The 17,126-nt window shown below is 42.3% G+C and overlaps 1 protein-coding gene across 1 annotated transcript; it reads left to right on the forward strand.

Annotated features, from left to right (window-relative positions):
• The first annotated feature begins 5,750 nt into the window (after positions 1 to 5,750).
• Positions 5,751 to 6,857, forward strand: LOC118241810 (trace amine-associated receptor 1-like). The gene has a single exon (XM_035529034.2). It carries the CDS (start codon positions 5,751 to 5,753, stop codon positions 6,771 to 6,773), a length of 1,023 nt encoding a protein of 340 aa, XP_035384927.2. The 3' UTR covers positions 6,774 to 6,857.
• Positions 6,858 to 17,126: the final 10,269 nt, after the last annotated feature.

A 17,126-nucleotide genomic window follows, 5' to 3' on the forward strand; every position in this document is an offset into this window, starting at 1 on the left:
TTGTGTACATACATATATACATATCCATATATACATTGTATATTGTGTATATAAACATAATATACATATATTCTACATACATTGTTAATATATTTTTGTATATATATATATATATTTTTCTCTATGCACCCCTGTTTTTTGTTTTTTTCATCAGTTTGGACAGAGCACTCTCAAACCATTTCACTGCGAGTTATACTGTGTATAACTATGTAGGTGACAAATAAACAGAACTTGAACTTGACTCTGATATATCTAATTTCCAAGGGCTATGGGAAACTTGCTGGCTATTGGTGGGAAAGGACCCTGGCACAATAACGCTTTCCTACATAGCAGATTGGCAGATTCTCCAGACAGACACCCAAGTAAGCTGGTCAATAAATGCTAAATGATTCTTGGTTTGATGCTCCTGGCCCAGTTGATATTGTCGCAACAGGACGTTGACAGCTCTCAGCCGTCTACAGTATCTATAGATCAGGTCAAGACTTCTGTAATGACAATGACATGAATGGTAATACCAGATGTTAAATAACAATATTATTATTATTATTATTATTATTATTAATAATAATAATAATAATAATAATAATAATAATAATAATAATAATAATGACAAAAAACATTTGGATGAGGTGGAAAGGTTGGGAAGTCGATGAAGGTAAATCCAAAATCAGGATGATTTTCATGAATAAATGCTAATGTATGGGGCCAGAAATTATACTGGGACTGGAGAAGGAGCAGGAGACAGGGTCAGGACTAGAGGCAGAGCAGGTGCTGGGATTGGGACAGACAGGTGCAGGAGGCCACAGTGCATCAAGTCCATGAAGGTGGCCTGTGAGGTAGAAGACTGTTGGGTAGCATGACGGTGAAGACAGCAGGTGGATCCAGGATGGGATTGGTGTTTTACACAGGCAGGCAGGACCATTCCAAGCCCTAAAGCTGAAATTGATTTTGTGGAGAAGAACCAGCTGGGCCATTTGACAGTATAGGATGTGTGCTGTTGACAGGGCTACACCATTTCTACCCTTACTTCTATAGAATCCCATTCATCCTGATTATGCTTTGCTGACTTGGTTTATGCAGTTGAAAGAGCCTGAGGGCCAGGATTTGAGGTGGATCACAGCACTAAAGGAAAACTGTTTCAACTTCCACCATGGTGGATGTCTTCATGGAGCCTTTTCTTGCTGTCCGTGAAGAGTGCCGGCACTGCCCACAGGGAGAGAGTGAGGTGATAAAGAGACTTCCTCTGCACCAAGGATGTAGATTTAGTAGTTTTTTTTGGTACTTGGCTACTCCAGGTACTCCAGGTAATCTCCTCCAGGTAGGCCCTCTCGTCATTGTCCGAGATCAGGCCCATGACGACGGTATCATCAGCAAACTTGACGATGATGGTAGAGCTGGAAATGGCCAGGCAGTCATAGTTGTACAGTGAGTAGAGCAGGGGGCTTAGGACACAAACCTGGGGAGCTCTAGTGCTGAGGGTGAGGGTGGATGAGACACAGTTGCCCACCTGTACTGATTGTGGTCTGTCTGTTAGGAAATTGGCAATCCAGTCACACTTGGATGATGCAGTCCTAGATCCTCCAACTTGGTAGTGTGTCTAGAGGGGATGATAGTGTTAAATGCTGAACTGTAGTCAACAAACAGCATTTTAACATAATTACCCCTCCCCTTGTCCAGGTGGGTCAGTGTGGTGTGGAGCAGAATTGCAATTGCATCATCAGTGGTGCAGTTGTGGCAGCATGCAAACTACAGTGGGTCGATGGAGGCTGGCAGTGAAGAGGCAGGAAGGCCAAGGTTTCTTTGGGACCGGGACGATGGTGGATTGTTTGAAACAGGATGGGACGATACCGAGTATCAGGGAGAGGTTAAAGATGTCAGTGAATACCAGGGCTAGCTGGTCTGGAAAGGCTTTGAGGACTCGACCACAAATGCTATCTGGGCCCACCACCCACCACCTTCATGGTATTCACATTTTTGAACACTCTCCTCACGTCACTCTCCGTGATGATGAGAGGGCGCTGGCCTATGGCGGTCCCTGCGCATGCACTGTTGGCAGAGACTCATCTGCGCTCATCAGTCTGAACGGTGGGCTCTTGTAATCTGTGATCATCTGTATTTCCTGCTACAGGGATCTAGAGCCACTCTGCTGGATCTGTGACTCTAGTTTCTTCCCGTAGTGCCGCTTCGCCTCTCTCACAACCCTGCACACTCCGTATGCCATAGCTTTGTACTCATCCATGTTCCCACTGAATATTTTAGGCAGCATTGTAGGCAGCAGTGCAAGAGTTCAGAGCCTCACGGATGGTTTTGTCCACCCAGTGTTTCTGGTTGGGAAACATCTTGATGGTGGCTCTTGGGATCATATCATCCACCAGTTTCCCAATAAACCCTACTGCTGCTTCTGTAAACTTGTTGACATCAATGCTGCACCGGAACATGTACCAGTCTGTCATCCAGAACATCCTGCAAAGCGGCCACTGATTGGTCTGTCCAACACTCGACCACCCTCTGAATCTGAGTTTCCTGTTTCAGCTTTTGTTTATAATTTGGTATGAGGAAGATAGCAGTGTGGTCAAACAGTGGATGAGCTAGTGCCATGTAATTGTCCTTGTATGGTGTGTAGCAGTGGTCTAATGTCTTCTTTCCCCTGGTGGGGAAGGTTACATGCTTGTAAAGATTGGGCACCTCACACTTGAGGTTAGCGCTGTTGAAATCCCCAAACACGAGAAGGTCCCAGTGTTGTACCTGAAACTGTGTGAGAGCCTCATGAAGTTCGCACAGTGTCCGTGTTGGCCTGAGGTGGAATGCACACGGTGTTGTCCATGACCGAGGTGAACTCACGAGGAAGTTAGAGAGGTAGAAACTTGAGGGCGAGCAGCTCCGGGTTGGGTGAGCATCAGTGGGCGAGAGTAACAACTTTGGCATTGCACCAGCTGTTGTTTACCATCACACACACTCCACCGCCTCTTGCCTTCCTCGAATCTGCCATCCTGTCCATGCGGTGAACCGAGAAGCAGAGTAGGTTGCCCAAATGTCCCTTTGGATCTTTATCCTGTCCTGTAGGTTGCCGAGCTTGTTATCCAGAGACTGGACATTGGCTAGCAAGATGCTAGGTAAGGCAGCTCGGTGTGCCCGAGCCCTCAGCTTGTTCCTCAGCTTGTTCCTCAGTTTTCCTCGAGGCTGTGTCCTCCCGTCACGTCCTTTGTTCTCCCTCAGGATCTCACTCAGCCAGCTTGGGTCTGGGTTTAGAGACAGCTTGAAGTGAGTGTTATGTAGACCTTGAGAAACATGAGTATCTCTGCTGTATGTGATGTGCATCATGGTGCAGTGAGAAGGGTTTTAAAGGGAGAAGAGATGGTGAAAATAGCACAAAGAGTGAAAAAGAGCGAAAAAAGTGCAGCATGGACGGAGCAGTCGTGACGGCAGCCGACCTCATTGGCACCATCTGGCATCTATTCAGATTCAGAATTCAGCTACAGGAATGCTGGAAGCTGACCCTGCATTTCCGTCCACATCGGCCATTAATGACCAGAGGTTTATTACATTATACTTAGCATAGATGTAGTGTTATAATTAAAATATTTAATATTATTTATATTGTTATATTAGTTACATATAAGTAATATTGTTCATTATCTGTTATCATTTCATTACCTGTTACTATTAATATCCATCTCTTATCACCATGCAGCACACATGACGTATGCAGTACAAAGGGGCAGGCAATGGAGTGTATTACAGCGCTACATGAATACTGCTGCACCCTACAACACTGCGCCGCATGTCTGCATTTGAACGCTGATGCCCTGTCTTAACATACGTGAAGGCAGTGTTTATGTGTGAAGAGTCGATTCCCAGGCAGCATGTATGTGGGTGGAACCAGTTCCCAGGAAGTGTGTGTGGCATTTGCTGGTGACATGCAACCCGAAAAAAGTCCGCTGGGCGCAGCACAGTGGCCCAATTGCATGTGAAATTTCAGCTTGAGAAAATCACTGAAGCAGTAATTATATAGGCAGGGCTCTTGCAGTGATGGACAGCTTTACATGCACAGTCAAGAAGGTGCTGAAGCAGCATCACATGCACAGCTTCAGTCCTTCTGCTCCAGTAAGCCCTTAGACAGGGTCACCCTGGATGTCCCGGGCCCATACAGAGGGCCACCCTGGACGTATTGCGCGAATAGGCAGGGTCGTCCTGGACATCCTGGCCCATAGTCAGGGCCGTCCTGGACTTCCTGGACCCATAAAGAGTGCCGTCCTGGACGACCACTGATGCTGGGAACTGCTATGTCCCCATGACTATAAAGTACTTCATGAATAATCTCAGACATCTGCAACCAGCTGTGTGAGACTCAAGGCTAGGTACCTGTTGAACTAAAAAAGCCTTTAAAATGAATGAGCATTCCTTTGGAGGAGAAATGATGTTTTGTGGTTCTCTTAGCTGCTGACAATGCAGTGTATGTGTATGGCTTCAATCATTTATTACAATGTCTCATATACTTAAGGATTATTAATTTATGTTTAATAGTAAGAATTTGTTTGGATCTGTATTTCTCCAGTGTGCATTAGTTAAACTTTAAAATCATCATAAGCATAAAGGTAAGCATTGTTTGCTCATTTATTGTCATCCTTACACAAGCCATTTAGATTTGGTCCCCTTATACACATCAGTATAGGAGACTTTAGAATTATATTAGATTTATATTCACCCCATATGAGTATCTCCACTCATGGCTTGAGAACTACCTTTGCAAAGGTAATACATTTTATTTCTCACAAGATTTAATTAGGTGTTGGGGTATTTCTCTAAAATGTATGAATTACAGTAACGCTCTTGATGATATATCCATACCAGTATATTCATACCACTACCATATCACTAATCGGTGAGTTGCGCTGTAATGTTGAGAATGGTCCACCCCCGAAATATCTGCTCTTGTGGTCAGAAACTGAAATGCTGATAAAAATGTAAGTATTTAGTACAGGTACTACATGCATTATTATAAATCACTCTAATAGTAAAAGTGAGAAGCATTCTTCCCTTATCACCATCTCTCTTCAGGAGCATAACTACAGTGGTATCTCAGTGGTTAAGGAACTTATCTGGTAATCAGAAGGTTGTCAGTTAAAGCCCCACCACTGCCAAGTTGCCACTGTTGGGCCCCTCAGCAAGATCTTGAATCCTCAATTGGTCAAGATGTATTCTGTCAGAATTGCAAGTTGATTTGGAAAAAGTGTTAGCTAAATGCTTTAACTGTAATCATAAATCTACTGGCTGTGAGAGTTGACATATTTTGTCACTTAAGTTCCTGTTTGTACATTTTCAGATTATCACATGATCAACACAGAGGAGTGATTCAGTAGAAAGGCGTTCCTGCTGCAGGACTGTGGTACTATAAATGAAAGCAGCTCTCTGATCAGTTCTGAACTGTCCTGGTGTGAAGATATAGGTAAGGATGTACATGAAAGGCATTATTGGGCAATCCTTGCTGACATGAACAATAGAGAATAAATCTGATTGTTATACATCTGTACATACTGAGCATGTAATTGTATTATATGTGATATGTTCTTTATTTCAGCAGGTATTCACAGATATTTTCTTTGTGTACTGCTCATACCTAACAAATGTTTTCAAATGCTGTTTGTAAAGATTTCTTAGAAACAGTTCTGCTTTACATGGCCATTTTTATTATGGAAAACACATTATTTCTTAATTTTAAATCAACCTTACAGATAAAGGATAAAAGCACGATGGACTCAAGCCTACAATATAGGAGCAGAGGAAACATTTCACTTTGTTATGAGTTTCATCCTAACTCGTGTCAGAAGATTGTTTATCCTCTGGCTGTAAAAATTGTGATATATTTTGTCATTGGAGCTATTATTATTCTTACAATATTTGGAAGCCTTCTGGTCATGACTGCCATCATTCTTTTCAAGCAGCTCCACACACCAACTAACTATCTCACTCTCTCTCTGGCTGTAACTGACATGCTTGTAGGAGGACTTGTGATGCCTCCCAGTATGATACGCTCTGTAGAGACCTGCTGGTATTTGGGAACATTATTCTGTAAATTACACAGCAGCCTTGACGCTGTATTGTGCACAGCCTCTGTATTAAATCTGACATTTATTTCTATTGAGCGATATTACGCAGTATGTCATCCCCTGCTGTACCACCGTAAAATGACTCCTCTTACTTCTCTGTTCATGATTGCTCTTTGTTGTGGCTATTCTTCTGCTCTGGGAGTTTTAGTCATGGAGTTAATCACTCTGGGCATTGAACACTACAGTGATGTTAAATGTGAGGGTGAATGTTCAGCACTTCTAGGGCCAATTACTTCATTAATAGTTGCCTTCTTCTCTTGCTATATCCCTTCTATTGTAATGGTGAGCATATATTTCAAAATATATCTTGTTGCACACAGACAACTACGTTCTGTACAAAATAGTCTCTCTCAGCGAAAGACATCCAGAGGGCAGCCCACTATTAGTAAGGCAGAGAGAAAAGCCACTAAAACACTTGCTGTTGTTATGGGAGTGTATTTATCATTTTGGACACCATTTTTTATCTACAGTCTAATGGTGACATATTTTGGTTATGTTGGTCCACAACAACTGTATGAAGTGTTTGTTTGGATTGGTTATTCAAATTCTGCATGTAATCCTATTGTGTATGCTTTCATGTACAGTTGGTTTAGAAAGGCTCTCAAAGTTATTTTATCAGGAAAAATATTTGAGAAAAATTCATCTAGATTAAATCTGTGTTCATAGTAGAATAAAGCAACAAAATGAACTGAACAGCCTTCTATGAACATTTAGTCATTAATACAAGCATTGTTTATAATCCTAATTGAAAGAACATTTAATTTGAACAAAATTGTAGATTAGTAGATGTATTGTGATGTCATGAGCATTCTTTGTTCTCTACAGTAACATGGCAGTAACATGTTAGTGCGTGTGAGGCCCAGCACTGCAGAGGTTGTGTTTATAATAAAATGACACGAGCCCTTATTGAATTAGGTTCCCTTCCCCAGGGTTGTTTGTAAAATAAATAAATAAATAAATAAATACAACTTGTGATCATGTGGTTTGTCAGTTTGTATCCCCTTCTACCTTTGAATATTAGCTGTTTTTTTCATATGTATTTTAATTTTAATTTTATTGTATTTTATTTTATTTATTTTTTTATTTTTGCATTCAAGTAAATGTAGATGTATTTAGATCCTGTTCTAATGCCATTATTGCAAGACATATCTTTTGAAGGACTTTAATATATCTAAATAATGTTAATTCTACTAATAAACAGAACCGTTAAATCCTTTTGTACATTATTATTATGACTATTTTGATGCACTATATTGTAACATGTAACATATGTTATGAGACATTTATAAGCATTGTAGTGTTTTACCATATTACTATTTGCTCAAAGCTTAGACAACTAAATTACCATAATACCGTTGTGCATGCACTTTGGTAAGGACAGTGAAGATTTGTTCTATTGATCCAGTGTTGATCCCATTTCTGTAACAGCTAATTAATGTTACAAGCACCCAGCAGGAGGGACATGCCCACTCACACACACTCACACCCACACTCAAACACACACAAACACACTCCTGTTCATTGTTTGCTCCCTTTAGTTCTCCCTGTTATTTAAGCCCACAGGTTCCTACTGTCTGTACTGCACATTGTCAATCATCCTGCACGTAAAGGCATCACCTGTTCTTCAAACGTTTTGCTTGACTCGACTATAGAAAATAAAGATTCTCTTGACTTTGACTCAACACACTTGCTGCCACAGTCACAATAATATAATAAATCTCAAAAATATTAAATGTGTGTGTATATATATATATATATATATATATATATATATATATATGCACACATACATACAGCGGATGAAATAAGTATTGAACACGTCACCAATTTTCTAAGTAAATATATTTCTAAAGGTGCTATTGACAAGAAATTGTCACCAGATGTCAGTAACAACCCATCCAGTCCACACATGCAAAGAAATCAAACCACAGATGTCCATAAATTACGTTGTGTGTAATAATGAGAAATGACACAGGGAAAGAATATTGAACAAGTTTACTGAAATTTATTTAATACTTTGTACAAAAGCCTTTGTTGCTGATCACAGCTTCAAGATGCCTCCTGTATGAAGAAACTAGTTGCATGCATTGCTCAAGGGTGATTTTGGCCCATTCTTCCACACAAACACTCTTCAAATCCTGTAGGTTCTGTGGGCTCCCTCCATGAACTCTGAACTTTAGTTCCTTCCATAGATTTTCCATTGGATTCAGGTGAGGTGATTTGCTGGGCCATTCTAGCAGCTTTATTTTCTTTCTCTGAAACCAATTGAGAGATTCCTTGGCTGTGTGTTTGGGATCATTATCTTGCTGAAATGTCTGCCCTCATTTCATCTTTATCATCCTTGTAAATGGAAGCAGATTTTTATCAAGGCTGTCTCGGTACATTTGTCCATTCATTCTTCCTTCAATCATATGAAGCGTGCCAGTGTCATATGCTGAAAAACAGCCCCACACAATGATGTTCCCACCTCCAGACTTCACTATGGTGTTTTTGGGGTGATATGCAGTGCCTTTTGACCTTCAAACATAATGTGTATTATGGCATCCAAAGAGTTCAATTTTGGTCTCACCTGACCAGATTATATTCTCCTAGTATTTCACAACCTTGTCTAAATGTTGTTGAGCAAACTTTAAACGTACTTCAACATGCTTTTTCTTCAGCAATGGAGTCTTGCATGGTGAGCGTGCATACAGGCCATGGAGGTTGAATGCATTACTTATTTTTTTCATTGAAACAATTGTACCTGCTAATTCAAGATCTTTCTGTAGCTCTCCAGAGGTAGTCCTTGGCTCTTGGACAACTCTTCTGATAATTCATTTCACTGAAATCTTGCGGGGAGCACCTGGTCGTGGCCTGTTTATGGCGAAATGATGTTCTTTCCACTTCCGGATTATGGCCCCAACAGTGCTCACTGGAACCTTCAGTAGTTTAGAAATTCTTCTGTAACCAATGCCATCAGTATGTTTTGCAACAATAAGGTTGGGAAGGTATTGAGAGAGCTCACTGGTTTTACCAATCATGACATGTTTCTTGTGTGCCACCTTGGTAATGAGAAACCTTTTTATAGGCCATCAGTTGAACCAGCTGATATTCATTTGCACTAAGTGGCAGGATTGCTTTCTATTTACTGATAGATTTCACCTGGTGTCATGACTTTCCATGGCTTTTTGCACCTCTCATTATTACACATAACTTAATTTATGGATATCTATGGTATAATTTCTTTGCATGTGTGGATTGGATGGGTTGTTACTGACAATTTCATGTCAGTAGCACCTTTAGAAATATATTTACGTATTCAATACTTATTTCACCCGCTGTATATAAGGTCCTTCAAAATAATTGTAGAATGTATTAATCAGAACCCAGAGGTGTTGGCTTTGTTTAGTGGCGATTACACACTTACCATAAGCTGAGAGATGTTTTGCTTGGGTTCAGGGCAAGCTCCTGCAAGACAATTACAGTCTGATATGTCTAAGTTCTAAGGGCTCTGGGAAACTTGCTGGCTATTGGTGGGAAGGGACTCTGGCACAATAACGCTTTCTTACACAACAGATTGGCAGATTGTCCAAGCGGACACCCAAGTAGGCTGGACTAGGGAGCAGAGAGTCATTGTTACAAGTGTTCAGTCATTCTATCTGGAATATGATATCAGGGTATCAAATCCATTTCCTAATTTAACTTTTTTGAGCTAATAGAGAATTGACTCTCTGCTCTTCAATGGATGATCAAATATAGAGTGATAGAGTGCAATAAATGAGTCTAGGTTTGATGCTGCGGGTCCAGTTGCTATTGTCGCAGCAGGATGTTGACAGCTCTCTGCCATCTGCAGTATCTATAGATCAGGTCAAGGCTTCTGTAATGACAATGACATGAATGTGAATGGTAATACCAAATGTTTAATAACAACAACAACAACAACAACAACAACAACAACAACAACAACAATAATAATAATAATAATAATTATAATAATAATGGCAAAAAACATTTGGATGAGGTTGAAAGGTTGCGACGTGTCACGGGATGCTCCTCCCCCTACGAGTCACGTGGTACAGCCTGGTGCATGCAGGGGGTTCGTTTGTTTGTAGCCACACCCTCCGTGAGGGTGCACACCTGTATAGGGTTTTGACGTTAAGTGTTTATATGTCTATTTAAACCGGTGTCAGTGTGCACCACGTCGTTGGTCATTGTCAATATCAATGTTAAGGCAGCGTGCATATGTAAGTCAGTCCTCATTGTTGTGTAGATAGTCTGTGTCAAATGTTCACTTCGCGTAATACTGTTCAGTCATGTTTATGTTCAATGTTTTATTTTGTGTGAGTGCCCAGTTCAATGTTATTAAATGTCTAACAAACTTAAGGGAGTCTGTGAGTCCTGCTCTACGCATTTCGGTACTTGGGCAGCACGTTACAGGAAGTCAATGAAGGTAAATCCAAAACCAGCATTATTTTCATGAATAAATGCTGATGTATGGGGTCAGAAATTATACTATACAACATTTACAAAACATTTGATTGGAAACAAAGTTATAAGACATTAAACAATGTTTCATAATGAATGTGAAACAAGATGTATATGCTATTAATGTGAGAGGTAGAACACAGAAGACACACCATTTTGGGCAGACTGGTGACATATTGTAATTTCTGATATGGCCATGGGTTTTTGCATTCCAATTAGGCAAAAGCACAAAAGATACTAATTAATGATTTAAAGACTGAAACCAATTTATTAAACGTGAAAACAGGCTGATTGGAGCACTTGGTTGATTGGAAAATATATTCATATATATGAATAATTTACACACCCAAACACTCCCAGTCCCACTGGTTATGTGCTACGGCCTGCCGCATGATGTGGGAGTTTGTCTTTTCGTTTGTAACCACGCCCATGGTTGCACACCTGCACCGGCTTCTGTGTCTAATGTCTGTATGTATTTAAGCCATTGCAGGAGTGTAAGGGTTGGCACCAGGCTGAGGCCCCCTCCAGCCACCAGAGGGAGGCCTTGAGTCAACCACAGCACTAATCAGGCTTAACACCCAACAGACCTAGAATTTATATAAGCCCAGTGCTGGGTCTTTGCCAAAGTTTTGAGCTAAGCTCCTAGCTGGTAACTTCTGTAAGGTGGGCTCAAACCCAGATCAGTTAGGTGATGACACCAACAACCTACTGGGTAAGCAACAATGCTCTAATAATGGTGGGCCTCTGTGCAGAACAGTTAGATCTTGGATCAGGTAAAACAAAAGGAAAAAACTAAATACCATGCCAAGCATGAAAAAAGGGAGAACAAAGGACGCCACTGGAAGATATAACAACCTCGAAGCACTGGGGAAAACTAAACTAAAACTTCCCAAACAAAACCAGAAAATGTGGAGGAACTTGAATGGCTAAAGGAAGCCTCGGGAGAGAGACAGACTCAAGACTAATCGTGGGGAATAATCATGACAAGGAGAGTGCAGAGTTGTCAGTCTTTGCTCCTGTTTGGCTATGTTCATGTCACAGTAGTATAGCGTTTTATATGTGTAACCTGTTGTACATGTTCACCTACATGGTTTTCAGCAAGTCAGTCCCAAATGGTGTGCCACAGGGAGGGAGCAACTGGGATTACAGGCAGCTGGGCAGAAGTGGCAAAGTTTGAACTGGCCCTTGCACCCTGGCATTGGATCAAAATGAGCCACTGACATCAGAAAGAAGCATAGCCAGTTTTCTGCCTAATTGTCCCCTTGCACAAGTTCTACTCACTCCTTGGACCACTTGGCACATTTCTACCAAAATAAATAGGTTCCATATCATAAAAAGTCTATTCCCAGTTGAAACTGAAAAGTACATTCCTCAGTATGATGACATACAGGGGGTATTCCATCTTGTAGAGGAAAGAGTGGCTAACTAGCGAGAGCATTATGTTGTGCTCAATGGTGTACTAATAAACCACCAGATGACTGGAGTACTGAATTCAAAGTTCAAAGTTTATTTGTCATGTACATAGTCAAACATGGCATAACTGGCAGTGAAATGCTTTATGTAACTGCTCTGTTAATGGCCGAGGAGAGATACAGGGAAATGGAAGCGATTTAATGAATAAATAAATATGTTATGAAGAATGAAGAGGGGATGTATGCTATGCATATATACAATGTACATTTTCCAGTTTTTACAGTTTATTTTTTTATGATGTTATTGTGTACATCATACATAGAGTAGTCCCATCAGTTCCATCAATTGCCCTGAATCAGGTCCCGAATGGCCTGTGGGAAGAAACTCGACTGCAGTCTCTCTGTGTTGGACTTCAGGGAGCGAAAGTGCTTCCCTGACCTCAACAAAGAGAAGCACCAATTGTTGGGATGGGTGGGGTCCTTCACAATCCTCCTAGCTTTGGTCTGGCACCACTTGCAATATATGGTCTGCAGGTCAGGAAATTCTGTGTGAGCGATGCGATCTGCTAAACGCACCACCCTCTGGAGTGCTTGTCTGTCCTGCTTAGTGCAGTTCCCAATCCAGATCCAAGATGTTTCCCGTGAGAATGCTCTCAATAGTACAGGTGGTGAAGTTCCGCATCACCTTCAAGGGCAGTCTGAAGTCTCTTAGGCATCTGGGATGGTAAAGACGTTGACGAGCCTTCTTTGCCAGGGAGTTGGTGTGGCGGGACCAGGACAGGTCCTGCGAGATGTGAACTCCAAGGTACCTGAAACTGTCTGCTCTCTCCACCATGGTTTCCTTGATCCTAACAGGTTGGTAGTGCCAATCCTGCTTCTTGCTGCAGTCCAAAATCCTTTGTCTTGTCTTAGCAGGTGTTTAATCTCCTCCAGATAGGCCCTCTCCTCATTGTCCGAGATCAGGCCTGTGACGACGGTATCATCAGCAAACTCGACGATGATGGTAGAGCTGGAAATGGCCACGCAGTCGTAGTTGTACAGTGAGTAGAGCAGGGGGCTTAGGACACAAACCTCGGGAGCTCTAGTGCTGAGGGTGAGGGTGGATGAGACACAGTTGCCCACCTGTACTGATTGTGGTCTGTCTGTTAGGAAGTTGGCAATCCAGTCAAACTTGGATGGATGTAGTCCTAGATCCTCCAACTTGGTGGTGAGTCTGGAGGGGATGATAGTGTTAAATGCTGAACTGTAGTCAACAAACAGCATTTTAACATAATTACCCCTCCCCTTGTCCAGGTGGGTCAGTGTGGTGTGGAGCAGAATTGCAATTGCATCATCAGTGGTGCAGTTGTGGCAGCATGCAAACTGCAGTGGGTCGATGGAGGCTGGCAGTGAAGAGGTGATGAAGTCTCTGACCAGCTTTTCAAAGCACTTCATCACCACCGATGTGAGGACAACAGGGTGGTAGTCATTGAGGCAAGAAGGCCAAGGTTTCTTTGGGACCGGGACTATGGTGGATTGTTTGAAACAGGATGGGACGATACCGAGCGTCAGGTAGAGGTTAAAGATGTCAGTGATTACCAGGGCTAGCTGGTCTGGAAAGGCTTTGAGGACTCGACCACAAATGCTATCTGGGCCCACCACCCACCACCTTCCTGGTAGTCACACTTTTGAACACTCTCCTCACGTCACTCTCCGTGATGATGAGAGGGCGCTGGCCTATGGCGGTCCCTGCACATGCACTGTTGGCAGAGACTCATCTGCGCTCATCAGTCTGAACGGTGGGCTCTTGTAATCTGTGATCATCTGTATTTCCTGCTACAGGGATCTAGAGCCACTCTGCTGGATCTGTGACTCTAGTTTCTTCCCGTAGTGCCGCTTCGCCTCTCTCACAACCCTGCACACTCCGTATGCCATAGGTTTGTACTCATCCATGTTCCCACTGAATATTTTAGGCAGCATTGTATGCAGCAGTGCAAGAGTTCAGAGCCTCACGGATGGTTTTGTCCACCCAGTGTTTCTGGTTGGGAAACATCTTGATGGTGGCTCTTGGGATCATATCATCCACCAGTTTCCCAATAAACCCTACTGCTGCTTCTGTAAACTTGTTGACATCAATGCTGCACCGGAACATGTACCAGGCTGCGTCATCCAGAACGTCCTGCAAAGCGGCCACTGATTGGTCTGTCCAACACTTGACCACCCTCTGAATCTGAGTTTCCTGTTTCAGCTTTTGTTTATAATTTGGTATGAGGAAGATGGCAGTGTGGTCAAACAGTGGATGAGCTAGTGCCATGTAACTGTCCTTGTATGGTGTGTAGCAGTGGTCTAATGTCCTCTTTCCCCTGGTGGGGAAGGTTACATGCTGGTAAAGGTTGGGCACCTCACACTTGAGGTTAGCGCTGTTGAAATCCCCAAACACGATAAGGTCCCAGTGTTGTACCTGAAACTGTGTGAGAGCCTCATGAAGTTCGCACAGTGTCCGTGTTGGCCTGAGGTGGAATGCACACGGTGTTGTCCATGACCGAGGTGATCTCACGAGGAAGTTAGAGAGGACGAAACTTGAGGGCGAGCAGCTCCGGGTTGGGTGAGCAGCAGCGGGCGAGAGTAACAACATTGGCTTTGTTGCACCAGCTGTTGTTTACCATCACAGACACTCCACCGCCTCTTGCCTTCCGCGAATCTGCCATCCTGTCCATGCGGTGAACCGAGAAGCAGAGTAGGTTGCCCAAATGTCCCTTTGGATCTTTATCCTGTACTGGAGGTTGTCGAGCTTGTTATCCAGAGACTGGACATTGGCTAGCAAGATGCTAGGTAAGGGAGCTCAGTGTGCCCGAGCCCTCAGCTTGTTCCTCAGCTTGTTCCTCAGTTTCCTCGAGGCTTTTTCCTAGCGTCACGTCCTTTGTTCTCCCTCAGGATCTCACTCAGCCAGGTTGGGTCTGGGTTTGGAGACAGCTTGAAGTGAGTGTTATGTAGACCATGAGAAATATGAGCATCTCTGCTGTATGTGATGTGCATTATGGTGCAGTGAGAATGGTTTTAAAGGGAGAAGAGATGGCAAAAATAACGCAAAGAGTGAAAAAGAGCAAAAAAAAGTGTAAAGTGTGGACGGAGCAGTCGTGACGGCAGGTGACCTCACCGGCACCATCTTGCATCTATTCAGATTCAGAGTTCAGTTACAGGAATACTGGAAGCTGACCCTGCATTTCCGTCCACATTGGCCATTAATGACCAGAGGTTTATCACATTATACACATGTAGTGTTATAATTAAAATATTTAATATTATTAGTATTGTTATTTTAGGTACATTAATATTGTTTCATTACCTGTTACTATTAATATCCATATCTTATCACCAATAGTTGGTCCAAGCTTGCGCTTTGGATAAAAATAACATACGTAACAACTCAAAGGGGTTTTCTGTTCCCCACATGGTTGTATTGCTGAGCCCATGCTACCCTAGAAAAGTAGCAGTAGATATATCTTATCATTAGTCCATGAGCTGCGCTCATGCTTTGTGTCTTCAAATGTCAGAATAAAAATAAAAGTAAAAAAGATGGCAGTTTTTTATGAGGGTTTATCATGCCATCAAACAGACCCTGGACAGTGCCAATGGTCCCAGTAAAAAAGGATGGTAGCTGGCATTTTTGTCTGGACTAATGGTAGTTCAATATTGTTACTAAGTCTGGCTCAAACCTTCTCCCATTGACGAGGCTCTCGGGAACAGCGGAGCAGGTATTGGCGATTGGCCTGACTAGCATGGCATCCCATTTTTTGTGTGTACTAATCATGCTTTGCTGACTTATGCAGTACAAAGGGCCAGGCAATGGAGTGTATTACAGCGCTACATGAATACTGCTGCACCCTACAACACTGCGCCGCATGTCTGCATGTGAACGCTGATGCCCTGTCTTGCTGTACGTGAAGGCAGTGTGTATGTGGGAAGAGTCGATTCCCAGGCAGCATGTATGTGGGTGGAGCCAATTCCCGGGAAGTGTGTGTGGCATTTGCTGGTGACATGCAACCCGAAAAAAGTCTGCTGGGCGCAGCACAGTGGCCCAATTGCATGTGAAATTTCATCTTGAGAATATCACTGAAGCAGTGATTATATAGGCAGGCGCTTGCAGTGATGGACAGCACAGTTTAGATGCACAGTCAAGAAGGTGCTGAAGCAGCATCACATGCACAGCTTCAGTCCTTCTGCTCCAGTATACCCTTAGACAGGGTCATCCTGGCTGGCCCAGGCCCATACAGAGGGCCACCCTGGACGTATTGTGAGACTCAAGACTAGGTACCTGTTGAACTAAAAAAGCCTTTAAAATGAATGAGCTCTGCTCTTGTGGTCAGAAACTGAAATGCTGATAAAAATGTAAGTATTTAGTACAGGTACTACATGCATTATTATAAATCACTCTAATAGTAAAAGTGAGAAGCATTCTTCACCTATCACTATCTCTCTTCAGGAGCATATCTACAGTGGTATCTCAGTGGTTAAGGAACTTATCTGGTAACCAGAAGGTTGTCAGTTAAAGCCCCACCACTTCCAAGTTGCCACTGTTGGGCTCCTCAGCAAGACCTTGAATCCTCAATTACTCAAGATGTGTTTTGTCAGAATTGCAAGTTGATTTGGAGAAAGTGTCAGCTAAATGCTTTAACTATTTTTATAAATCTACTGGCTGTGAGAGTTGACATATTTTGTCACTTGAGTTCCTGTTTGTTCATTTTCAGATTATCACATGATTAGCACAGAGGAGTGATTTAGTAGAAAGGCGTTTCTGCTGCAGGACTGTGGTACTATAAATGAAAGCAGCTCTCTGATCAGTGCTGATCTGTCCTGGTGTGCAGACAGAGGTAAGGATGTACATGAAAGGTATTATGGGGGAATTCTTGCTGACATGAACAATAGAGAATAAATCTGATTGTTATACATCTGTACATGCTGAGTATGTCATTGTTTTATATGAGATATGTTCTTTATTTCAGCATGTATTCACAGATATTTTCTTTGTGTACTGTTCATGCCTAACAAATGTTATGTTTTCATATGCTGTTTATAAAGATTTTTTAGAAACAAGTTCTGCTTTACATGGCCAATTGTATTATGGAAAGATTATTTCTTAATTTTAAATCAACTTTACAGATAA

Source organism: Electrophorus electricus, chromosome 2 (assembly GCF_041902795.1).
Source record: "Electrophorus electricus isolate QZ-2024a chromosome 2, ASM4190279v1, whole genome shotgun sequence".
Lineage (NCBI taxonomy): Eukaryota > Metazoa > Chordata > Actinopteri > Gymnotiformes > Gymnotidae > Electrophorus > Electrophorus electricus.

What these genes read in the sequence shown, in the direction of transcription:
- LOC118241810 (XM_035529034.2), top strand. Translation starts at nt 5,751, where the DNA reads ATGGACTCAAGCCTACAATATAGGAGCAGAGGAAACATTTCACTTTGT.